Source organism: Myxine glutinosa, chromosome 1 (genome assembly GCF_964187855.1).
Source record: "Myxine glutinosa chromosome 1, kmMyxGlut1.1, whole genome shotgun sequence".
Taxonomy (NCBI): domain Eukaryota; kingdom Metazoa; phylum Chordata; class Myxini; order Myxiniformes; family Myxinidae; genus Myxine; species Myxine glutinosa.
In genome coordinates, this window is record NC_136261.1 from 306,803,480 (window position 1) to 306,830,556 (window position 27,077).

The 27,077-nt window shown below is 45.3% G+C and overlaps 1 protein-coding gene and 1 long non-coding RNA gene across 3 annotated transcripts in view; one reads left to right on the forward strand and one right to left on the reverse strand.

Annotated features, from left to right (window-relative positions):
- The window catches only part of UPF2 (UPF2 regulator of nonsense mediated mRNA decay), a 105,642-nt gene that overhangs the window by 57,028 nt on the left and 21,537 nt on the right, over nt 1-27,077 (forward strand). The window contains 8 exon segments of the mRNA XM_068135749.2: nt 2,621-2,686; nt 2,688-2,707; nt 2,806-2,914; nt 3,023-3,136; nt 4,836-4,952; nt 5,066-5,251; nt 7,809-8,012; nt 10,053-10,328. Coding sequence (XP_067991850.1) covers nt 2,621-2,686; nt 2,688-2,707; nt 2,806-2,914; nt 3,023-3,136; nt 4,836-4,952; nt 5,066-5,251; nt 7,809-8,012; nt 10,053-10,328 — 1,092 coding nt within the window.
- LOC137411258 (uncharacterized) lies at nt 16,214-17,966 on the reverse strand. 2 transcript variants are annotated; one of them, XR_013621399.1, is made up of 3 exons: nt 17,300-17,966; nt 16,431-17,140; nt 16,214-16,276 (listed from the first exon to the last, which is right to left on the reverse strand). It is a non-coding gene; the product is annotated as an uncharacterized LOC137411258 (long non-coding RNA). The 2 variants fall into 2 exon arrangements; XR_010981314.2 differs by lacking the exon at nt 16,214-16,276 and having other exon boundaries at nt 16,378-17,140; nt 17,300-17,397; nt 17,829-17,963.

A 27,077-nucleotide genomic window follows, 5' to 3' on the forward strand; every position in this document is an offset into this window, starting at 1 on the left:
TGATAAACAAAGAGCGCGGTTCGTAGATGGAAAATGCATTAGTGCCGTGGGCATGGGGTCACTGGGTGCGGCGTAAAAGGGATAACAAAGTCGAGTCCTTACGGTATTATTATATAGATATATGATGAAAAGAACATGTATATTTTAGAGCAATATCACAGTACATTTCCTACATGACGTTTTGTCAATTTCCAATTTCTCAAAACCTCTTGGTATACAACATTTCTGGTTTTCTTACTTGGTGCCAAGACATAAAGATTGCTTGGTTTTCCAACCCTCGAGCAGCCCACGTACAGCTGGCCATGGGAAGTACCCGGCATTGTCCGGCGGGGGAAGGGAGGGGAGGAGGAAGGGGAGGGGAGGAGAGGGTGGGGGGGGGGGGAGGGGAGAAGAGGGGGGGGGAGGGGAGAAGAGGAGGGAGGGGTGAGGGGAGAAGAGGAGGGAGGGGGAGGAGGAGAGGGGAGAAGAGGAGGGAGGGGGAGGAGGCGAGGGGAGGCGGAGGGGGGAACGGCTAGCTTGGCAAGTGATAGCAGGATTTTTACTTTTATTTTTTACCTCAATGAGGGCTATATATATAGTCCGTGCTTGGAGCCTTAAAGTTCAACATAAATTTTTTTATGAAAAATAATGCAGATGTATAACAATCCACCAATGCAAGTTCAGAAATGAATGCAGATCCTTTACTTTGCGATACAAACGCAATTCCCGCCATTTCCACTCACGATCAAGGCCTCCACAGTGATCGCGCCTCTTCTTCCTCCTACAACTTCGTCTCACTTCTTTCACTCAAAATGCACGAAATTCTGCCGCATGAAATTATGTAGAGGCCTCGTCGGGGGGATATAAGGTAGATAAGGAAGGCGTTGTAACAGAAGAATCAAAATAAAAGTGGAAGAACATAAGGAAATGGGAGCTATTCTGGACCCACAGCCAAACCCGACAAACCATTGCAATAAACCCCGAACGTCTAGCGCCGCCACAAACTACACCATGGAATTGCAGCTGGCGCGGTTTTTTAAAACCATTGATATTAAAATAAAACGTAGCCTAAAACCACCGGGATTTTATGCTGATTCCGAATCTGTGTCTAAAACTTTTCTCCGATGTGTAGTTCTTGAGTTATAAGCGGACATCCAGACAGACACACACACAGACACTCCTCCTTTATATATAGAGATAAATTGACCTGTGTTGGATGCCAACCTTGGTCTATCTCTAGAAATGACAGTAATTCTCAACTACTTGTGTTATCTACATAGCAACATCTAACTCAGTGCTGCACGCTTAAGAAGATGCAAAATAAACGGGATGATTATCAAGCTGAGTCTATGGGCCCATGACTGTCCCATCGCAGACAGGTCGGTGGTCTCTCTGTCTTCAATCGCCTCCTTTCTGGTCTTGCACCCTCTGCTCTTGACATGTTTGTCACCTCCCCCCACCCCCTCATTCCCACAGGGTTCTGTAGGGTGCACACGGTCTACCATCGACCTGCTTTTGGTGAAGTTCCCAAAATCCAGAATCACTGCTCACCTCCACTCATTCATTCATATTTTTTTAACCCACTCGTGCAACCAACTTCTGCAGTCTCTTCAATGTCATTTCCACCCTCCCCCCAGCCTCAGGGCATCAAGACAACTGTTTACCACCATCTCAGAAACCATGATCGTTTCTACCCCGGTTAATCCCCCCCCCCCCCCCCCCCCCAAGCCGAACTCTTTCTCAGTCTCCAGTTTTTTTTTCTTGATAGTTTGCTTTTTGTCCACCCTTTGTGCATCCTTCCCTACCCCTCATTCTTACCTGCTTCCCTTTTGTCCGTCTCCATTTTGTTTGTCCATAGGCCCTGCTGTTGCTGTTGCTCTCTCTCTTTCTTTCTACTGTTCCTTTTGTTCTGTTTTGTCCTGATTCATTGGGTGTTCTAGTTCCCCCACAAGCTTTTAATTTGTATGCAAAAATGTAATAGTTTTATTTTAGTTTTTTTTTGTTTTTTTTGTATACAGATTCAAGGCTCGTGAAAGAGCTAACATTTATCACACAAAAAAAAAAATCAAACAGGCACACAAAGTATATAATAAGGTGAGCAGTAGACAAGATGGGGAGAGAAGGAGAAGCACACAAACGCAACATTTGAGAGCAGGGACAATCGGGAGTGTTACATAATATGCTACATAGTTACATATGTTGCTTATCATTCGCCTTTTGTGGAAAGCCTCCATTAAGAGGAAAAAAATTTGGCTGATTGCCTTGACCCGTGTAAGTGGTAAATCTCCATTTTATGAGTATCTCCATTTTCATAAGGATTTTGAAGGATATTTTAGAATTTTCACCTTTAAGAAGTGTAGTCCCATTAGATTTGCCCCCATATTTACACATTAATTTTGTTGCTTCAATGCCAGTATTTTCTCGGGTTGTTTTTTGGTCTTTCTGTTTATGTTTGCCATTTTCATACAGGATATATATATATATATATATATATATATATATATATATATATATATATATATATATATATATATATTTGATGAACACTAGTGAGTCCTCAAAACAGGTTGTTTTAAGACATCCAAAATAGTTACAGGACATTGCATTCTGAGCTGACACGTTGCCCGTCTTGCTCTCCCAGGCAGCCACGGACTTTTGTATGAACATGAATACCAAGGGGAACCGGCGGAAGCTCGTGCGGGCTCTTTTTTACTGTACCGAGGCAAAGGTTGACACTTTTTTGTACGAGCACGCACTAGTCATTTAGTTAAGTAGGTGCATAGTTACGAGGCTGAATTGATTTTTTGCATTGTCTACACTGCCAAGGCTGGACCTGCTGCCATTTTTCGCACGTCTCGTGGCCACGTTGCACCCCTGCATGCCGGATGTAGCGGAAGACCTCGCCACCATGCTCAAGGGCGATTTTCGATTCCATGTACGTCCTTTATTTATTTATTTGTTTTTATGCCTCTGTCGTGCATCACTGGTCTGAAGGATACAGTTGTATTATATATTTTAATTTTTTGGGGATTGTCGTTGCAAGGTGCGGAAAAAGGACCAAATAAACATCGAGACAAAGAATAAGACTGTGAGGTTCATTGGAGAGCTTACCAAGTTCAAGGTTTTCCAAAAAACCGACACTTTGCAGTGTCTCAAGGTTTGTGTGACACCTGTAAAACTGTAGTCCATGCTATCTCCTCTCCTGCCTGTAATAATTTGTAGCCTTTTTTTTTTTTTTGTTCCTTTGTCCTGCTAGCCTCCATCTGCACCTGCGGCTCCTCTTCATGAGGGATTAAATTCATTTTTGCAAACCAGTTGGTATTCTGTTTGAAAATGTAGAGGACACTGGCGTTTGGCCTGCCTGGCGTTTGTATCTGTGCAAATAGCTGATGATGCAGGGACTCCAGGTTAAAATCCCATGCACAGTACTGTATTGATTTGTCTATTATCTCCTGGCTCATTTAAAGATGCTGTACACTAATGTCTGCTAACATCTTTGTGATAGACAAGCTGCACCATGTGCCTGAGACACTCCAGAAATGTGCCTATCGGGCTAGACAGGATTGCTCAGAAGTGGCACACGTGCCTTTACGCTGTCTAGTTTGGGTTAGATTCCCAGTCCAACTATAAAATGTCACCCTCGTGCTTCGCAGACAGGATGTTGCATCAATGAATGTGCTATCCTTCAGAAGGAAATTAAGCCAGATGTCCTGTCTGCTCGTATTCAAGTCGTGCAAGTTAAATATCTTCTCATAGGCCATTGTGTGCCAGTAACCTGACCATATTATAAATCCCTTGCCTTATCTACATTAGCAACCTATCCAGCATTGGTTCTCACCCACTGAAATGTGTTTTTAGACATTACAATTTTGTTTATAACATAGATTGGTTACATTTGTGACCTAATCATGCCTTCCTTGTCCCTGAATGAAAGCTGCGATCTTGCCAACCGGAATCTTCTGGTAGCCCTTCCCATAAGGATGAAGACTTTTGGCAATTTGGCATTCATCGGATATGCTCCTCCTGTGGAACAGGTTTTGGCATTTCTGTACTTGAGCACATTTGATAACTTGTTTGGCAGATACCAAATGCTCCACGGTAGCTTGAGTGCTTTTTTGTGTGTACGTATCAGGTATTCTGTAATGGGTGATTTGCACGCGGAAATGAAACCTATGTGGGAGTTGTATGGATGAATGGATAGAGAGCATTTGTTTGTAAGCATTTCTTTATTTGGGCTGGCAGGGTGGCTTAGAGGTACGCAGAATCGCTTCTCAGCTGTCTAGCATGGGTTTGAATCCCGACTCGGCAATAAACTGTCATCTTGAATCCTGACCCAGCAATAAACATTAGTTGGTGGATATTAAAGATCCCACGGTGTCCTTTGTGAAGAGAAGGCGAGCTATCACCAGCACCCTCAACAAATTGCAAATTCCTGCCTTTACTGCTTGGAAGGCAATGGCAAACCACCCAGCATGACCCTGGCCCAGAAACTATTTCGGCAGGACTGGAACTCTGTAACACTCATATAATACTGTGTAACACTCATATAACACTCTGTAACACTCGTTCAGAGTACGGTGCATCAGGCAGGATGTCTGTATTTGTATATGTTTGGGGTCCCTCGACTTTGCACATGTTAGGACAGTGATCAAATTCCCATCTTTTTTACTTATGTTGTATGTAGATGGTTCTGAAATATAAAATTCGTATCGATCTCCACTTTTTTTTAAAATTGTGTTCGTAGTGGCATGTCATTACATTTTGTTGCAATTTTCTGTGCAACTACATTTTTGGGTGGGAGTGGTGGGGGATTTATTTGGGGGCAAACGATACTTGAATCCTTGTCTCCAACTTAGATGCTCTTGTCTGATTTTTCACATCATCACATTGACATGGCGTGCACTCTCTTGGAAACGTGCGGACGCTTTCTTTTTCGATCTCCTGAATCGCACCTCTGTACAAACGTTCTGCTGGTAAGTGTAGGAGCAAGCAGAGTGACGAATTGTATTGGTGGCCATGTTGCTTGTGGCATCACACAAATTGATGACATTCTGTTTCAGCTCGTTGAACGTACGGTTATTCACAGGAACAGATGATGCGCAAGAAACAGGCGATGATGCTGGATGGGCGCTATGTGACTCTTGTTGAGAATGCGTACTACTACTGCAACCCGCCTGTGGTGGAGTGCATCGTGCGTGCCGCCAGGCCACCCTTGCACGAATACATTCGCAAGTTGCTCTACCGGGATCTCTCAAAGGCCACCACAGAAAAGGTAGCGTTGCCTCTCTGTTTGTTTGTTTTTCCTTTGCAGGACTCCGTTACTCCATCATGTAGCATTCGAACCTTGATTTAAAAAAAAAAAAAATACTCCATGAACCGACCTGCCAACTACGCCAATAAAAATTATAATCTGGAAAGGTTTTATGTTTATCGTTTTTTGTTTTTTTTCTGTATACAAGATCGAGGCTCGTGTAAGAGCTAACATTGATCACAAAAAGACAAGACTGACACAAAACATAAAACATGATAAAGGGAGCGGGAGACAAGATGGAGAGCAGGGACATTGGGAAATCTGTGGGAAGGGGAGGGCTTGGGGGGAGAATGCATGGGAAAGGGGGGGGGGGGAGTGGGGTAAAAAAACACATGGACACTGCTAGGACTTCCAGGAAAGAAGTTGGTATTTCAAAAAAATTGATCTGGGGTGAATTAACTGGGGTAGAAAAGATCAAGGTTTTGGATGGGGGAAGACAAGAGATGGTGGTGTACAGCTGTTTTAAAGACCTGGAGGGAGGAGTGGGATTGAAAAGAGTGAGGGAGTTTGTTCCAGAGGTGGGAGAAAAGAGGAATGAAAGAGTGAAGGTGAATAGAGAGTCTTGATGTTGGCAGTTTAACTATAAGAGGGTTCCAGGCAGATCTTGTGCGACCTGTAGGATTATTTGGGGGACAGAGAGCTGGGGGGGGGGGGGGGGGGCAAGGCCGGAGAGGAGTCGGTAGAAGACAGAAAGACCACCAACCTGCCTACGGTGAGTGAGTGAAAGGCCCTCGGAGTTAGCTTCATCGCGGGAGATTCCAATGATTCTGAAAGCTTTGGTCTCAACAGCGTGAAGCCGAGCTAGGTGTGAGGCAGGAGCACTTGCCCAGAGGGGAGAACAGTATTCCATTGAGCTGCGGATGAAAGCCTTGTATGTGGTGAGGAGCTCAGGTGTGCCAAGGAAGGACTTCGCACGACGGATGATGCCCAGTCGGCGACTGGCTTTGGAGGCCAGCTTGGAAATGTGGTTTTCCCAGGAAAGATCATGGCAGACAGTGAGACCCAAAAGCTTGAGTGACAGAACTTCTTGGAGAGGATTGTTGAGAAAGTAGATTGGAGGGTTTTCCATTTGGTCTTTTCGGAGAGACATAGAGAGAGAGTGTGAGAGTTGTCAGGATTGAAAGACATGTTCCACTTGTTTGACCACTTATTTTGTTTTGTTTGACTTGTTTTGACCGTAGCTTTCACAATTCAATTCCATAAAACGGTTTAAAATTATTTGAAGACTTTGCATCCCCAAGCATTCTGTTCTGTTAAAAAAAATTATTTTTTATTTTATCCTTTGTAACTACATATTGATTAGTGCGTATGTTTTCGTTTGTCGGACACCCTTAAAACCCCCTGTCTTAACAACACAGTGGTTAATCCCACCAATTCAATTTCTTTATCAATTGTATGATATCCTTTCTTACTAATTACCTCAAATTTCCTTAAAAATAGGGGCAATACCCCTGGAAGCTCACCTGGTAGAATAAAGCAGTATACGACACCAACTATAGATATTTTAAACAGTATTACGGTTTTTAAACCAATATCAATGGTTGTTAGGATACAGGGTAGTATGAACAATCATACTAACATAGTCATGCGACTTTAAACCAAAAAATACCTGTTCGTTTCATCGAAAGTCTTTGTAGTTTCAGCAGAAAAAGCTAATGCCTATTTTGGGTGTGTGGGGGGGGGGGGGGGGGGGAAGGAAACCGACATGCGCTTTGACCCCCTATATTTTATGGGGTCTAAGGAGGTACCCGATATATAGATTTTTTTAATGCCGTGAACAAACTTGCACTTTGACCCCCGATGTTTTATGGGGTCGAAGGAGGTACCCGATATATAGATTTTTTTAATGCCGTGAACAAACTTTAGTTACAACATACCAAATATAATTTGTGCCAAGTTTGGTCACAATCTCATCAGCAGTTTGAAGTAGCAAGTGTTTACGGATTGACTGACGGATGTATGACGTGTCATTGCATAAGCTGCCTGGTACTATGTTCCAGGTGAGTTAAAAACTAGAATGGCACTCGGTGGAGCACATACCTCTGCTTGGCTAAACAGGTCAGGTTTTGTATCCCACTGATAAAGCAGATCTGGATCCGGGCTTAAACCAAAATCGAATCGGCTTGTTCTTGTCATCTCACCAACTCATCAGCTAAGTTTTGTCATAACCAATTCACAACTTTTTGAAATATCGTGCTACATATCGTTTTTGACTCTATCCTATCACCCAATGGTGAAGAATCACTTTAAAAAAATTCTCGGATCCGGATTCAGATTCAAATCTTGACCAAAACCAGTCGATTTTTCCTGGTCATACACCCAACCTATCCACCAACTTTCATCCAAGTCAGTCTACAACTTTTTGAAATATCCTGCTCACAAACAGGCAGACATGGATGAAAACAAAACCTCCATCCACCTTGGATGGTGGAGGTAAACGTTTCAGATATGTCTGGACTCGTTTCAGAAAATTTGTTGCGATACCTTTTTTTTTCTCCACACACCTATTGCTGCACAGGTTCTACGGCAGGTCCGCAAGCTGCCGTGGGCGGACGTGGAGGTGAGGCTGTATGCAACTCGTTGCCTTGTTTCCATGTGGAATGTCAAGTACAACAACATACATTGTGTGGCCAACCTCCTGGCAGGCCTGGTACCCTACCAGGAGAGTCTTGGTGTTGCAGTGGTGGATGGAGTTCTGGAAGATGTCCGACTGGGCATGGAGGTGTGAGAATTTTTTTTTTTGCATCAGTGTACTTTATGTACACTTCCGTTCAAAAGTTTTAGAACACCTCAATTTTACCAGTTTATATTGAAATTTACGCAGATTAATGTCCTGTGTATAACCTGAAATGGTACAAAGGTAAGCAGTAAACTGCTTGAGGTTAAAAAAAAAAGTTTAGGTTAGCAAAAACGGGAAAATTATTTAAATTTCACAGTTATATTGTAAAAAAAGGCCTTCTTCAGGGAACAAGTAATGGGTTCACAACTTACAGCTGTTCTGCAGCAATGTAAATAAATTAAGCCTTGAAAGTTGATGCAAACAATTCCTACAGGTGTCCCAACCTCTGCTGATTACCTGATTACAAACCCTGTCTGTATAAAAGCAGTATTGGAACAGACGATGCGCATTACACCCTCTGAAGCATTATTTGGACAATATTGCACTGCAGGAAGTAGTATATTGGAAACTGGAGGAAACTCTGACAGGAAGAGGTCTGGCAGACCCAAAGCCACAACAGAATCAGAAGACAAGTTTCTGAGAGTCAACAGCTTGCGTGATAGGCGGCTCACAGGACAACAGCTTCAAGCACAGCTTAACACTGGTCGAAGTAAGCAAGTCTCAGTTTCAACTGTGAAGAGAAGACTTCGAGCTGCATGTTTGACAGGTCGAGTGGCAGTAAGAAAGCCATTGCTAATATGGCAAAATAAAATAAATAGCACCGCAAAGCGGGCGTAACCCCTCAGCCCATGCATGGTGGAAACCAATTTCAAGATGGCTACCGTGGCTGTCAAATTGAAAATCGCAGCACGCCCATTTTCGAAAGGAACCTTCCTCTACTCAACCCCAACACACTGCAAAAATGGATTTAATTGGACAAGCCGTTCTGCTCGAAATTGACGGAAACCAAAAGTTGACGGACGCCCGGATGGCTGCCGTGGCGGCCATATTGAAAATCGCAGCGCGCCCATTTTCGAAAGGAACCTTCCTCTACTCAACCCCAACACACTGCAAAAATGGATTTAATCGGACAAGCCGTTCTCCTTGAAATTGACGGAAACCAAAAGTTGACGGACGCCCGGACGACGCCCGTGACGACAATACCCCTTAGCCCAATTTGGGCTGAGGGGTGAAAAGAGGCTTGCCTGGGCCATGAAGCACCGCCAGTGGACTACTGAAGACTGGAAGAAGGTCTTATGGACCGATGAATCAAAATTTGAAATCTTTGGCTCATCACGCAGGGTTTTTGTACGCCGTCGAGTAGGCGAAAGGATGGTTCCTCAGTGTGTGACACCAACTGTCAAACATGGAGGAGGAAGCGTGATGGTCTGGGGCTCTTTTGCTGGATCCAGAGTCGGCAACTTGCACAGAGTGACTGGCACCCTGAACCAAAAGGGCTACCATAGCATTTTGCAGCGCCATGCAATACCCTCTGGTATACGCCTAGTTGGTCAGGGGTTCATCCTACAGCAAGATAATGACCCTAAACACACCTCCAGGCTATGTCAAAACTACCTTCAAAGAAAAGAACAAGACGGTAGGCTTCAAATCATGGAATGGTCATCAGTCTCCAGACTTAAACCCCATCGAGCTGGTTTGGGATGAACTGGACGGAAGGGTGAAAGCAAAGCAACCTACAAGTGCAACACATGTGTGGGAACTTCTGCAACAGTATTGGGAAGAACTTCCCGAACAATATTTGATTTCCATTGTAGAAATAATGCCACGAGTGTGTTCGGTGGTTATATCTGCAAAAGGTGGCTACTTTGCTGAGTCAAAAATTTAAATTAAATTTTGTTAAACAAAATGATTCTATGATTTCTTTTTTATCTCCAATTGTTTATTTGTTGTATGCTTAATTTCAGAGTACATTGAGACATTAAACTGCGTACATTTCAATAAAAACTGGAAAAATTGAGGTGTTCTAAAACTTTTGACCGGTCATGTACATTCTTCACGTGTTTTGATTTTATTTTTAAAACTTGTTTCATGTAATGAGCATTTATCCTAATAGCTGTGTGTGGTTCTGTCTAATTCCCAAAGATCAATCACCCAAAGTTCAACCAGCGGAGAATCAGCATAACAAAGTTTCTTGGGGAGCTCTACAACTACCGCATGGTAGAATCGGCTGTGATCTTTCGAACCCTCTACTCATTCATCTCCTTTGGGGTGGCTCCTGATGGCAGTCCCTCTGTCCTTGATCCACCTGAGCACCTTTTTCGCATCCGGCTTGTTTGTACCCTCTTGGACACCTGTGGGCAGTACTTTGATCGTGGATCCAGCAAAAGGAAGCTCGACTGCTTTCTGGTGTACTTTCAGGTCAGAGGTTCTTCCCATCTCTTCTTCGGCTTTAGCTCGTGTAAATGAATTTTGACCCCTCAAATCTCGACATTCATTTCTTCCTGGGCCCGGGGCATCTTGTTCGGCATCATCGAAAACAACCCGGTGTCCTTAGGATTGAGAAACATATCCTATGAGTAATCCTCTACTAGCTTGTAAAGCTCCTTCTTTGCCCTCTTCATGGAACTATTCATAAAGATAATTGCACTCAGCAGTGAAGTAGAAATTGTAATTTCAAACCCATTTTGCTTCTAATTAAGCTGATATCCCATACACTGTAATGTGAGGATAAGACTTACTGTTTTTAAAAATGGAAAATGGGTCAGATTGTCTTCCATTGTGAAATAACAAGCTGATAATTCTGCACCTGACGTTCAGGGTGTTATAGGGTCCATCTTCATCATGTCCGTGCTGGTACATTCTCCCTGCTATCTACGAACATTAAAGTAAAAATGTCAGCTCAAATCTACCACCATTATCGGGATGAGAACATCTTCCTCAGGCACTAAAATTGAAGGCAGCAAATCCCTTTGTTTATGTTTATCTGTCTTTTGCTCTACACCTTCAAGGTCACCATACTGATTATCTTCATGCGACCAAGGCTTCACGGTACATTTACTCGAACCTGTGCACGTGTGAACCAATAGCAAACTTGTGCAGCGTGAGAGGGGTGCTCACCATTCGGGAGCTCCGATTAGCTGAGCACACCCCATTGGCTGAGTGCGTGAATTACAGTTCGGATGTTGGATGTCCTTTTGTACTTCTTTCACATTCATCTTGGATATTGTCACATTCACGGAGTGCGTCCTCTTTTGTTGCTCACACAATCCAATACGAGTACACGTGAGGCGTGGCCCAAGATAGCTGAATGGTGATTGGCCGATTTTGAAATGGTGCGCATGAACATTGTAACTGCCATGCTATTGTAACGGCTTCCTCTTTCTAACAAATTGATGGTAGGAAGAGAAAACGCCCCTGTGCTACAAATTTAAATTTTAAACACAAGGAAAATTGTGGCAATAAATACACAAGTACAGCAATCGTACTATCATTTGATTATTTCATTTGATTCAAAGTCATTTGATTTGTCTATATGTTTGATTGACTTGATAATCTATTCACTCCTGAACTGCTGGATGGAATGAGTTGAAAACTGGTGGTTGTACTCGTGGCATGCACGGGAGAGGATTTTGGGGTTAAAAATATTTTTCATAATTCTGGGGGTTCACGGTGGAGAACCCCAATTCTCTCTATGCGCCACTATTGGATGTATATGACCACTATTGAAATGGATGTAAGCTCAGGAGCACAATTATACAGGCACGACAGAAGGATGAGCAGAAGCGCAGGCAAAGTAGTCAGTATGCATTCGAAAACTGAAAGCAACTTCTCGAATGGCTCCATGGAATTGAATAAGCAGTGGAGAGTAAAATCACATGACATGGTCCTTAAAATGTTCTGGATGTCTGGTGAGACGAGAAGAATGTTGGGTGTGCAGTGTTCTGGAAGCTCTCTCTGTTCCTGGCAGTAAAAATTCTGGTGAAGAACTGGTTGGAAAGTCTCCCTTTGAGGGGGGGGGGAGGGGGTTCTTATGTTTCTGATGGTATATGTGCCCCTTTGGAGTGGTGAGGAGATAGGAACATGGTGTGTGGCATGTAGATGTAACAACTGCCAGCTCCCAGGTCTTGTTTCGTTGTCTCCTGGTAATGGTGTGAGCTTTGTGTTGCCACGACTGTAGAAATGTTTAGCTCATTGCTGTCTGTGCCAACAAACAACGTGCATCAGTCGGAACTTGTGGTTCCAGGGCCTGTTCCCGACACGGCAATTGATCTCCGAACCTCCATCTCATTAACAGCTGTGCTGGGAAATATAGAAGACCTACCAGTGGTGTGTTCGTGTTTGTCATTAATGTCAAATGGGTATTGTGACCACCTTGAAGGCCTTTCTGAGTACTGAGCTTGATCGCCTGTACAATACGTTGGGATTGTCCATATTTGTGTCTTGAGGTCGTTACCTTGAACCCCCATTCCTGGGCAAATTTCCTGAGCTCGGGAATGGCAAATGGCATGTTGTCAGCAATAACTCCTTCCGTATGTCATGTCTAGCGAAAACAGACTTCAGAGCTTCAACGATTTGCTTTTCAATGAGACCACAAATGTGTATGACTTCAGGATACTTGGAGAAATAATCCACATGCTTCCTGGCGAAGTGGAAAATGTCCGCTCCTAGTTTTCCGCAAGAGCCACGGGGCCTTATCTTGTGGCAATAGTGGCTCTTTGCTGTTAGCCGGTTTTTACTTGGTGCATGTAGACCATTTGACAACAAGGCGTTGTATATCCTGGTTAATACTTGGCCGATAGACCACTTGGCGTACTCTGGCTTTATATTTATCTTCCCCAAAATGGCTTTCTTGTGTTGCTCCGATAATGTCAGACCGATGTGCAGCAGGTATTGCCAAATGTTCACCCACAAAAAACCTCTTGCAACATGCAACTCATCTGAAATTCCATAAGGGTCTGATGCGCACAGGTAGCCGGCAGTTGTTACAGTGCTTGGTGCACTGTCCAGCCGTTCAGAATGTAGCCGGACAGTAGTTGTAGATCATCAACTGTTGTTGTGATGTAATATTTCCAGCACTGTACGGTGGTTTCTTGACGATTGTCACTCGAGGCTGATTGTCGGTCTGCACCTCAGTCTTGTAACCGTAGACATAGTAAGTATTATATTATTTTGAATGCTGCCTGTGGCTGCTTTTTGCATCATTTCTGGGAGTGTGGCTGTGACGCTGATGCAGTGCCCCCTGTTTCCAGTAAGCTGGTCCTCTTTTTGTCTACCTCGGAAGGACGGCAGGCTGAGTCAATCCACCTGGTGTCATTTAACGGCTCAAAACTCAAGACTCTAGGATTTTAAGCCACTCACCATGAAGCCAACACCATGTGTGTAGACATAGTGATGAAACCTCTCCGAGGCAAATATCACCCTGAACATCTCTTTCTCGATCTGGGCTTAGTTCTCTTCGGCAATGGATTAATGAATGAGATGCATATGCCACCGGCCGGCCATGCTGTAGCAGACGGGCTCCCAGGCCAGTTGTTGATGTGTCAGCCATAGATATATATATATAGATTGGCAGTTGCCGGCCAATCGCAAGCGGCCGAGCGAGATTTGCGTCCGCCATCTTGCCACAGGATAACTGGGCGTTGTCATCAATCTGCGCTGCTGGTAGCCAGTGGTAGGTGCCACGTCTTAATGAAGTCTGACGTCGGCCAGGCTTCAAATATCACAATGTGCTTTAGGCCTTTGCTGTAATTATATTTTGAAAGGAGTGGGAAGTCGGAAGATGTTTGGAGACTCTTGTAACGGGCTCGAGAGAGGAAAAGGAAGACGTGACTGGCACTGACAGCTCTTGTTTCAGGATTCGCGATGGTACTCTATATCAGCCTGTGGATATGGCCTGTTGTTTGTTCAGCGATTTGTTGACCATTCAACAAGGATAAATGCAAAGTCATGCATATTGGTCCTGGCAACAAACATATCGACAACATGGAAGATAAAGAATTGAGCGAAACATCACCAGAAAATGAATCTTGGTGTACGGATTAATATAATGATCTCAAACCCAGACTGCAATGCTCCAAAGCCGCAGCTGAAGCCATTTTGGGACTAATAAACAGACCATTTAAATACATGGACAAGGATTAATTCATCATATTGTACAATACAGTACCTTATACTGAGCGAGGGGTCTGGGACTATTTGCCCCAGTGTGAGAACAATATGTTCACATATTAATTATTGTAACAGTGTCAAGGCGTTCATTGTTTGACTTGCTATTTGCAGGAGTTGAAGGTTGTCACTCACAAGCACAATGTGGATCTGTCATCATTGAATTTAACTGCTTACTTTAACATTTGTACTTGTCCACTTTTGCGTTGAAAATAGCAATAAATATATAGGCTTACATTATATGCACCACACTTTCCTTGCGGTTTGAACTCTGCCTCACAGCAACAGCAGACCAGCACATCACACTAGTTAACGACGGTGCAATCTTCGCAACACCAACGAAAACTGCTCTCCCAAGCAAAGTTGAAGGGATATGAACAGAAAACTTACGCAGACACCCACACAAAATACCAGCAGCTGTGGCCAAATCTCTGCCAAGCATTTGTTGGTTTCCTGTGCAAATATTAACGGAGAAATATTTGTTTGAATTAAAGATGCCACTATCATTGCGCAATTTTAATAAAAAGAATCAAAGATTGTTACATGTAATATATTCATGGATATACACAGAGCTAAGAAATAAAACCACATCACACGTTAACAACATTTTAATAAAACACAAATACACGGGTTAGTGATATCGCACATGTACATATGTACACTGAGTGTGTGTACAGTAACTGTACACTGGGTATGCCTGTCAATCACTGGCCTTTGAACAGCACCAGCTTGGTTGACTCGTGTCTTATTGACATCCCCATTCGCCTAACATTGTAGGTCTTTGCAATGTGGTGCTGCCTCAGGTCATAATAAGCATTGGTGAGAATACCTATCAGGTCGTACAGGTGATTATCTATGCAATATTGGGTTTCAATGATATGATTGCCCATATCAAAGAGTTCTTCTGAAGCTGTCATTTCCTTCACACATCGTAGAACCTGCTGAAATGTACAGAGTTTGACTGTGTGCACATCCATAAGGCTCTGGATGGCCTTCTCAGCAGTGTGCAAGACCTTCACCACACCTGGTGATGGGATCATAAGACCACCATTGTTCTTCAGGCTGAGCAGGTGGTAGTAGTAGTAGTACCACCTTTAGAGGCCATTTTTCCCCGCAAGCGGGGGTTGGCCTTTTTCGGGAACTGTGGTTGTTGTTGTTTTTCGGTCCCCTTTTTGAAGCAATGTTTTACGGCCGGATGCCCTTCCTGACGCCAACCCTTTTTGCCGCCTTTAACGACAAGCAGGGAATTACCAGTGAACTGGTACTCAATTAGCCGACCTCGGAAGGATGACGGGCTGAGTCAACCCCCCTGGCGTTAATTCAGCGATTGACCGGGATTCGAACCCAGGATCCTAGGATCCTAAGCTGGCACCCTAGCCGCTAGCCGCTAGCCCACCAGGTGGTAGGACTGAGAATAATCCTGAGGCATCGAATCTGAGAACAAAGCAAGTCTGCAAGTGTTGCACTGCACAGCTTTGCACACACGCCTGACTATCCATCCGGCAATGTATGTGATGCTGTTGTCCAGTAGACATTTGTTCTGTGGTGGTATCCAGTTTGCATAGTCATGCTCGGCCATCACACACACAACACTGTCAAAGTTGTCACAGTCATCCGACTGGCTTGTAGTAGCCATGCAGAGTGTGCCATCTTGAGCACGAACATTTCCAGTTTTGGTTGGCTCAATTCCGCAATGAACAGACAGCTTCCGGTATATAGACTTGAACTGCTGGACATTGGGATTGTTGTTCCAGCCCCCTGAAACAGAATGTTTGCCTTCATGAGAGAAACATGTCCTTTTAATTCAAAAGTACAGTACTTAAATAATTTCATACAACAACAGATATGATTAAGTAAAAAGCAATGAGTGTATCTATTGTTGGCGTGAAACTCTGGAACAAGCTCGATGTAAAATTACGACAACTCACCACTGACAAAATATTGTACAAGTTTGTGTTTACTTTCCCGAAATAAATTATATACATAGAGTACAGTACTTAAATTAAATCCTATATTAGCTATTAAACTTATGAAAGAGAAATGCATGTAACTTGCCTGCTCTGCGCACTGAGTTGAAGAATAGTTCCAGATGATCTTGTGACAGTTTGTATGTCAGTACATATGCTTGTTCCTGTAGCAGCAGTGGCACAAGACGCTTCAAGCTCTCAATGCAAACTATGAAACCTGTAATGGCAGTGTGTCTGCAAAACAACAAGTAACAATAAGTATCCTAACTAACCGGAATGAACTTATATCTGATGCATAGGAGAGGAAGGTGGGGGAGAAACTGGCAGAGGTCAAGGAGGGGGTGGGGCAGGAACCAGAGGAGGAACAAGTTATCAGGATTACACAAACCTTCTAGTTTTGTGGATGAATTCTCCTTCTATTGTCTTCAGCGACTGCAAATACGTCGCCGCAGAATCCATGTACGTCATGGTGTGTCCAATACTGGAGGGGCTGAGAGCCGACTTGAACCCATGCATATAGGCATTTCTCACATTCATGATGTCGAACAGTTTATCGATCACCTGAAAATAGTCAGTCAAGAATGTGACCAGAGTAAAGAGTATGTTTATATTGGGCCTACAATAAGCCTCAAGTTACCTCTGCATTATGGCGTAATATTACAATTGGTATTTCAATCATACTGAAAAGCAAACATCAGCCACATATTGTCAATGTAAAGTATACCACAGAATAAAACATGCAGTTACTTTATCTGTCTTAAAGTTAGAGTCCAAAAAGAGTCCGCCGCCGCGTACTATTACATATAGTTCCCACACATTTTACACACTGTCCAAATATTAAAGTATGAAGGTTTTAGTTCGTTTAGAAAAGATCACAAACAACACAAACATACTTTTTGCAAGTGCTCTGGTAAGTCAAACTTTGATGGGACTGCATCATGACGTAGTCTTTTGGTTTGGCCTGTAAGATCGAAGTCCACAGGTAAAAAGTGTTGGCTGCACACGACATCCCAGGGCTTTGGCTTCCACCCCTCTTCCCGTTTCATCTGAATACACCATTTCCTTCTTCTTTCTTCATGCCCTTCACTGGTGGGGAAGCTGAAAATAAGATAGCTAATTGTTTAAATTCAATCTGATTGAGCTGCATGGAAAGCAGACCTCAAACCTGCAGATTTTATTAGGTCTACTGCCCTGTAAACACAAATAAGAGATATACATGTCATATATTTAGAAGAGATATTGTGGTATTCAACTTACAGATGAAATGTCAGACCATTCCCCTTCCTCTGTATATTTCGGCATCTTGCATGTGCACACTGCCTGGGCATCTTAACTGTAGCCTAGGCTACTCCCTCCTATATTTGAAGAAAGAACAAGCACAATGTAAAAGTTAATGCTTATATTTATAATGCTTATATAAATATAATAGGCCTACCTTTGACTGCTTGGCAATAATATTGAATACAGGATAAGTCAACCCCTTGGTGTTGAAGATCTCGGTCGAGAATTCTAACCCCATGAGAATTCCTGAACATGGCCAAGTTTCCTCATGAGTCATGGATAGTCCCAAATGTGCCCCAGAATCTCCTATCTTTATTCAATGATTTATGAGAGCTGCATTTTGGAGGTACATGTACCTCATGGACAGAACATTTAAGAGAATTAACATTCTACTATGAACCAGTGTTAGTGTAGACAGGCAGACGATGCGTTAAATATCACCAAAGTTACAACATTATCAGAGTCTGGCAACTGAATGTGTTTTAATCCAATGTACGACACTAACCTGATACTTTGTTCGCCAGTTGTAGTCAATTTAATCAACAATAACTTGCAAATGACGATGACGCGAGTGCATTCCACAGATGGCAACTTGAAAGCTTTCCTGTGGCAAGATGGCGGCCGGAAATCTCGCCCTGTCGTGACCCACTGCCAATCTATATATATATATCTATGGTGTCAGCCTACACAACAGATGGTCTCTAAGGTTAAAATAATTTGAGCACTTGAGCAGATGAGATTGCTTATTTTAGCCTGCTGAATGCTGTGCATGCTCCGACTGCCAAAGCTGGGCGTTGGCATATCCACGATTGCTTGAAACGACTGCTTGGGTCTGGCTTCAAGCTATCAGCAGATGATATAACAGGGGTGGGTGGAGGGTTCAGAGGTGTTGGCATCTCTCGTCGTGGCTGACAAAGTGCTGCAACAGGTGGGAAACTAGTTTCAATGGAGGCACTGTCAGCAGCGAACCGCACGGCTTAACTAGCTCATGCCGTCTGATGATGCCTGCCTCTGCTCTCCCATACTCCGATGGTCCAGCTCATTCTGCTAAATGCTTGTCAGGCTCTTACTGCAACTGTCCTTTCTAACTGAAGTCGACTGTCTAGTCTCTCAATTGAACTAGACTCCCTACCATGGCTTGCCTTTTTATCTCGCTGCATGTGGAGAATTTGATTCTGTGCCGATGGTACCAAGCAAAATGGAATTCTGTGATTTTACAATAGGTTTGTTAAAAATCGAGGAAACGGTAATCATTAGAAGGAGGGAGCAAGGGGGGGGGGGGGGGACTCTGTAAACTCAGGCTTTTAGGTCTTCTTTGCAGTGCTATTTGATTGACATAGACCTCATGCGGAAATGTATAAAACCCCACCCACAAATTTGAAGTGAACAGCACAAAAACATTGTCGTTTTTCCTTTTATAACACATTAGCAGAAAACCTGGTTCCACCGGGCTGTTCCAAGGGAATTTGTTCCCATTAGAGTGTGGAATATTTAGGGAGTTTGACATGAATGTCCTTTGATAGCATAATGCCGGGGGCCCGTAGAAATTGGGCATAATGTAAAATGGGACTTCAATTCCTCAGTACTCCATTCTTCTTCAAGCCCTACCCTCAAACCCCAAATCATCAAGCCCCACTCCCAAACTCCAAGTCCTCGACCTTCCCCTCCCAATCTGAAGGATGCAATCCCATTCCTGCCCTCCACACTCCAGGCCTTAAAATCCCCTCACCACCACAACTCCTAAATTCCTCCACCCTCCACAACACCCCCAACCTCCCTCCCCAACCCTCCCCCCTCCCCCCTCACCCAAAGTGTAAACCTCCCCTTCCTAACTCTGTACAGCTTTGCTCTCCCTTCCCTTTCTGAACCCCAACCTCCTGCCCTCCCCCCCCTCCCTCTCTCTCCCTCTTGAAAGCGAAAGCTCATTCTTACATCAATCACACATTCTTGCATCAGACAGATAGATAGCTAGACAGACAATACAAATTTGCATTACACAGACATTACACATGGGCATTCTTACAACAGACAGACTGACACAGACATACATCGATAAGATAGACATACACACAGACACATGGATAGATAGACATACAGATAGATAGATACACACAGAGATAGATATGACAGACAGAGACACATATATAGATAAGCTCGGTAATGTATATATATATATATATATAAACAGGACTATAAATAACCAATCGATTATATGTGGGAAAATTACATGCCAAGACTGGGAACCGAACCCACATCGAATGTGGGAAAATTGCAAGCTTTATCAGGGGTCATCCAGATAGCTCAGGTGGCAGAGAGCACTGGTACAGTTCACAAGAGGACTTAGGTTTGATTCCTGGTCTATGCGTGTAATTTTCCCACATCTATCCATTGGTTATACAATATATATATATATATATATCTAGAAACATCTAGAAAAAATTTGGTCAAAATTTGGAGCGGCCGAAATTTGTTTTGTTTTACAAAACCCGAATTTTGAAATCGCGCCATGGCTGGTCAAGGCGATGGGATGCCGGTGGGAGAGATAGACGGGGTAGAATCGACCCAGGACCTCGGGGAAATGTATGTGGATGAAAGAGAGGAGGAGAACATTGGCAATGTGGTTGAGGAGGTTTCAGGCGCGCAAAATGGCGCTCTCGCACACGAGGTTACCGGCGCGCAAAATGGCGCCTCGCACATGGCTACGGCGACCGCGCCCGCGACCGTAGCAGCGCCACCGGTGGATTTGAACCTTTTTATGATGCAAATGAAAGCCCTTATGGACAAGAATAGTGAGCAATTGGGAGACCAAATTGGAGGTTTGAAAAACAGTTTGGGAGAAATGAGTGAGCGATTGGAGGGCCAAATGGGGGCAATGAGGGACGAAGCGAGGGGTACCGGTGAGGGGTTAGACAAGAAATTTGAGGAGTTAGACAATAATTTTAAGGGGTTAGACAAGAAATTTGAGGAGTTAGACAATGGGATAGAAGGGGTGAAACATGGGTTAACGGGGGTGGAAAATAGAATGGCTGCCCAGGAGAATCAGATAGAAGGGGTGAAAAATGGGTTAAGGGGGCTAGAAGATAGAATGGAAGGCAAATTGTGGGAAATAGGGGAGCAATCCGCCCGATAAATTAAACAAATGGGAGAGCAGATAGAGGAGGTGAAAATCGGGGTAGAAACCAAATTGGATGCTCAAAGGGATGAATTGGGACAGATGAGGGTGGCATCTACAAAAGAGAGGGAGGAGATGAAGGAGGAGATACGACGAGGTGTAAGTGAGGAGGTCTCGGGGGTACGCGAGGAGGTAAAGCGAGGTGAAAAGCGTATGGAGAAAGAGGTGAGGAATAATACGGCTAGGTTACAGGGGGGCATAGAGGGTCTGACGAGGGGAGTAGAACAGCTGACAGTGGGACAAAAGGAACTCGTAGACCAAGTGGAAAAGAACACTGCAATAATCGGGGGGTTAAAAGCGACACAAAAAGACATAAAAAATGAATTAATAGCGACACAGAAGGAATGTCAGATGGTACGTGAGGGACTGACAACGAGGTTGGACGAGGTGACAGAAGTAATGGAGACGAAGGACCGGGAGGTGAGGACGCACATAGAGACGGTCAAGGTAGCCTTAGAGGACGAGATTGAGGAGATGCACCGGGAGATAAAAGAGGTGAAGCAAAAGTTAAAGGAGGTGGAAGAGGGGGTGAGTGAAATTAAGAAGAGACGGACAGTAACTAAGAGAGAAATACAGGAGGAGGTGATGGAATATGTACATGGTCGGTGCTCAAATCGTGATGATGTGCTCGCTAACCAAATAAAGAGTTTGCAGGTGGCGAAGGAGGTGCGGAGACGAGGTTCCAAGGTGAGTGGCGATATACGTGGAAATGTACATGATGTGAGGGGAGCTTCAGTCGGCTTGGGGGTTGATTTGGATCCGGGTGTTCGTGAGAGGCCGTTGGTGAAGTGTGCGACAGGTACGGAGTACGAGAGAGGAGGTGTGCGAGAATGTCCGACTCTGGGGTGTGTGAGGAAAAAGTGCGCGCCGAGGAGTGAGTGTGCTGTCGAGAGTGAGTTGGTCGTAGCGCGTGTGCGAGGGGGCACATGGAAGCGCGGAGTGGGGAGTGTTACAGAGGATGTAACGAGAGAGTGTACACCTGTGGTGAGTGTTACGGAGGGAGTAACGAGAGAGTGTGCGCAAGAGGATGCGCGAGAAAGGTGTGTAACGGACGGGTGCATGAGGAAAGAGTGCGCTGTCAAAAGTAAGGGTGAGTGCGCGACCAAGAGTGGTGGTGAGAGTAGTGAGCGTGACACGGAGCGGGAGTTGGTTGTGGCAGGTGAGCGAGGATGTACACCTGGAATGGAAGGATGCACACCTGGAATGGTAGAGCGTGTGTGGGAATGCACACTGGAATTGGTAGTGAGGCACGTAGTTGGGTGTGCGAGTGAGAGCACACCTGTGATTGTCACAGAGGAGGTGACCGAGGAGGGGGCGCGAAGAGGTGTGTGAACGATGAGTGTGCGCAAAGGTGTGCGGTGGTCAGGTGTGTGACCAAGTCGGTGAGCGAAAGAACGAGTGCAATGACGAAGTATGCGTGGTGTACGGGTGGCTTTGGAGCACCGAGCTCGGTGAGGGTGAAAGGGGTAGCGTATGCGTGTGAGCATGCAGGTGAAGCATCGACGGTAACCGGGTTAGCGGTTAGAACGACATTTAGCCGAATCGGGCCCTCGGTGCGCGCCGAGCAGCTTCGCGTGCCGCGAGGACCAGCAGGGATCCGAACCATGGCGGTTTCGAAAGAACCGCCGAACGCGATCCACACTGGGCCTCGCTTTGAACGGCCGCGTCCGTGCTCCACTAGGCGGAGCGGGCATCCCGATAGGAAGGGTCGTCATGGCGACCCCTTTTTGTTGAGGCGTTCCGGCAGGTCGAGATCGGGCCATTCTCCGTGCCGAGGTCGTGCGTGGGATCTCGGCCCGGGTAAGCCCCCGTCACTGCACCGAATGCGGGACGTATCCAGCCGCCGGCACCAAGCAACCCGCATTCATTGCTCGGCTTTACGAAGCCGAGCTTTGGAAGTGAATTGGCGCACCGAGAGGCTCTAGTGAGTAGACGTGTGACGAGGATAGTGTGTTGGACCTGAAATTAGAAAAACAAAATTTGAGGATTGGCAAAGGATTGGCAGAGTGATTGGTAATGGTAGTGATTGGCAGATTGGTAGTGATTGGCAAATTTTTGATTGGTTGAATTTGGATGAGCAAAATTGATAGTGGGACGTCCCCGATGTGGTGGGATGGCAACTCCGTCATCCCTCACAACGGGGGCAAAGGAGCACTATTTATGGGGTTTGGCAGTGAAAACTAGCCCGGGAGGGTTAGGATATAGTGTGTAGGGATCTAGAGAGATGACCTTAGGTAACGGTAAGGTTAGTTAGTGACAATGATACCTGTAGTGGGGACGCAGGTAGGTTAGTGTGGATGATAATGACGTGGTATGTGCTTAGTTTAAAGGGAAGACGGGGAGCACTAAGTTAGCAGGGCAACAGGTAGATTAGATGATGCTGTGTGAGTGTTGGAGGTGTATAGAAGTGTATTGTGAAAAGTGTGTGAGGAACAGGTGTGATTGCACAGGTGTGCAACTGGACAGGTGTGTGGAGCAGTGTATGAGAGTGATAGTGATGGGTATTGTGCTGACCAAATGGTCCGGGGAGGAAGGAGGGTGCAGGTGGCACCAGGTAAGATTGCACAGGTGTGCAACTACAGGTGAATGGAGAATGGTTGTATGGAATAAATGGTGTGGAATATATGGAGTATTGGAATGGATGGTCGTGGAGTGAGTATGGTGGAAACTATAGAGTGGAGTCGATGGTGCGAAGGTGTGAATGGGGGAAGGATGGACCCCCATCACGAATACCCGGGGAGGGTAGTGTAAGTGTTAGGTAGAGGGTATAGGTAAATTGTGGTTGGATATTGGCATCTGTGGTGCGGGTGAAAGAATGGTGTTTGGATGGGTGCATTAGTGTTGTGGAAATGGCTGGGCATGTAGCCTGTTAGTGTGTGTAGTTGGTTTGGGCACTCCACCACTGTGAGGATGTCGGCCAGGTGAGACCGCAGGTGGGCTCTGGGAGCCGGTAGAGTTGTTTTTTGATGGGGCCCGAGGATCCGGAGGACGGACCCGGGTAGCCCAGTGCCAGAGGGCACCGAGTGGTGACAGAGCCAGGAGGGGCCTTCCCCAGTTAGATAGGTTAGGGTGAGGAGCTAGGTAAGCTCGGGTGGCAACTGCAGTGGTGGAGGTGTGCAGGTGGGTAGACCTGCTGGGAGAGCTACACGACCCAGCCCTGAAATTGTGCAAGGGCACAGGGAGTTGCATCGGGGGAGTGAGACCCCAAATTGAGAAGCACCACAGTTTGGTCAATGGGAATTGGTTTTTAGAACCCATAGTGTAAGATGGCCAATGGATTGGCAGGGAAAGACCCCGGGTAGTGTAAAGTGTGTTAATGTCATTTAGAGGATAGCTAGGATTGAAATCTCCTCGCACCATCTGCATCCACTCACCTGAGATGACGTACCTCCACACCATGCCAGGTTGTTTTTATTATTTTTATGATGCAAATGTTTTGGATTGTGAGACGCATCATGACGTGGGTGTGACATTGTGCTTGATGTTCCATCTCTTCCTCCTTATGAGGATTGATGATGAATTGGGTGATGGCAAATTTTGGCCAGAGGGATTGTGGTGACGAATTTGGTATAGAAGAAATATGGGGAAGACGTGACAGTAGTGACGAATTTGTAAATGTGTAGATTTTGTAAATATGGGGTAAGGGCAAGGGTAGTGTAGGTGACAGGGGGGGTGACGTACGGTAGGGATGAGCTTTTCTCACTTCGCTCTCCGTACGCACTTCGACTTGCATTGCCTTGTTTGATGTATACCCTTGTGACCTACCCCTCGCTCATCTGTCTTCCCCCCTTTGTCTCCCACATGAGGACCTGTGCGCCACTGGGCGCCGAGGGGAGCGTGCGTGAGTCCGCCATTGTGCGCCCGGAACTCCCAGAACCAGCTGTCTGCATCGATGCACCACATTATGGACCACATGTCTGTGGCCGAGCACCACTGATGGACCCCATGGGTTGGGGCATGGCCCCTCTGCTGGAACCGGCCATGAAGGCCCGAAATCTTGCTGGCGGACCTTGATCACAGGGCACCGATGCCCCACAGGTGAACCACACTAGTCGGCCCCCTGTGGGCCATAAATAAAACAAAAATGGACACGTTTGGGCAAGTTTTATTGCAAATAGGCCGCCAGCAAAGAAAATGACAACATCTGGAAGAGAGCAATAGCCAGCAGAGGGAGCCGAAGAGCAAGAGACCACCTGCAGTTGTCGATTTATTTTTATTGATGAACAGTGATGACTGTGCACCGATTGGTGCTTGAGGGTGTGTTGGTGCGTTTTGGGTGCTTTCATGGTGCATCGATGCAGAGCAGACTGTCTCACCCCCCCCCCCAGAAAGAACAATCACAGGTCCTGGGTTGCGTTTTGTAAATAAAGTAGCGTCAATTGTAAATAATCCCTGGTGTTGGGCGAGCGGCTAGGGTGCCGGCTTAGGATCCTAGGATCCTGGGTTTGAATCCCGGTCGATCGCTGAATTAACGCCAGGGGGGTTGACTCAGCCTGTTCATCCTTCCGAGGTCGGCTAATTGAGTACCAGTTCACTGGTAATTCCCTGTTTGTCGTTAAAGGCGGCAAAAAGGGTTGGCGTCAGGAAGGGCATCCGGCCGTAAAACATTGCTTCAAAAAGGGGACCAAAAAAAACAACAACAACCACGGTTCCCGAAAAAGGCCAACCCCCGCTTGCGGGGAAAAATGGCCTCTAAAGGTGGTTATTAATTGTAAATAATGCTCCCCACCGTCAGTGTGTAGTTTGAAGACCATTCCGCAATTCGGTTAGCTGTGGGCGTGAGTCTGTTAGGCAGGGTGCAATGGAGCAGCGGGACATTTATTTATGTTTTAAAACTGTCGTACTCAGGGTCAGGTTAAAAGTAGAGGGAACTACACCTACGTGTCACACTAAATTAAAGTTATAGGCCCGGGACGTGCCTAAGAGGAGGAGGGTGCAGTGTTGCGGAAATGATGATTGAGTTTTTTTATTGTGTTGTATTGTATGGTAAATTGTTTGTGTTTTCCCGTTCGTTTCTTTGTCAAATTTCCGCTGCGTATTTTGTTGTGTATGTGTTATTGTGTGTTTCTATTTGGTTTTGGTTTTGTAGTTGTTGCAAATTTGTGGGTAATTAGTCGTTTCTTTGTCCGCGCCTCGTGCGGCCTGGTGTCTCGTGCGGCCTCCTCGTCTCGACTTGTGCCCCGCCCCCTATATTCTCGTTTGTTCTTTCACCTCTGCTACTGCTTTCTCAAATCCACGTTCTCACTTAGAGACTTTTCCCAGATTGTTTTCATGGTTTTGTTTAAATATTTATTTAAATACAGTGGAACCTTGACTTACGAGTTTAATTCGTTCTGTGACCGAGCTCGTAACTCAATTTGCTCGTTTCTCAAATTAAATTTCCCCATTAAAATGCATTGAAATGCTATTAATCCGTTCCAGCCCGCCAAAAACCACACCAATTTTTTTTTAAATATACAGTATATATAAAAATATCTCGCGCTTTATATTTCACCTGTATGCAGCATACAAGTTGGCAGGATGGCCTGGACTGGAGGTACGCACACTTGACTCTAAACTGTCCAGCCTGGGTTTGAATCCCGACCCAGCTATAACCTGTCATGGGTGAATCACAGGCAGGGTGATTCATCAATGTGTGTACCGCTAAACTGGGCGCCCCGTTTGCGTCCCATTAGTTGTTGGATGTTAAGGATCTCACCGTGTTTTCCACAAAGAGAAGGCGAGCTATCGCCGGCACTCTGAACAAGTTGTGGCCTGGCATGCTCTTCTCCTCTGCCGTTATATACGTCCTCCTCGGCATCTTTTTCCAGAAGAGCCCTGTCTCGTCACAGTTGAAGATTTGCTGGGGGATGTATCGTTCGGCTTCTATCAGTTCGGCAAAAGTTATAATAAAATCTTCAGCTGCCTTCACATCCGCCTCACCAAGTCGACAACACGCACACCTCGCTCATGTTTTTCGACGATTGCGTGTTTTATATCCAAGCACATCATCCTCTTCTTCTTCTCAGTTATAATAAAATATTCAGCTGCCTTCACATCCGCCTCACCAAGTCGACAACACGCACACCTCGCTCATGTTTTTCGACGATTGCGTGTTTTATATCCAAGCACATCATCCTCTTCTTCTTCTCAGTACCGTGTTTTCCACAAAGAGAAGGCGAGCTATCGCCGGCACTCTGAACAAGTTGTGGCCTGGCATGCTCTTCTCCTCTGCCGTTATATACGTCCTCCTCGGCATCTTTTTCCAGAAGAGCCCTGTCTCGTCACAGTTGAAGATTTGCTGGGGGATGTATCGTTCGGCTTCTATCAGTTCGGCAAAAGTTATAATAAAATCTTCAGCTGCCTTCACATCCGCCTCACCAAGTCGACAACACGCACACCTCGCTCATGTTTTTCGACGATTGCGTGTTTTATATCCAAGCACATCATCCTCTACTTCTTCTTCTCAGTACTGCCCTTGGCACTCAATTTCTTAGGACCCATGGTTAAAACTAAGAAATTTTCCAAAATAACCAAAATGCGAAAACAAAGCAGCAGCGATATACGGCAGAGATACTTGCACGACAAGATAACCACGTGACC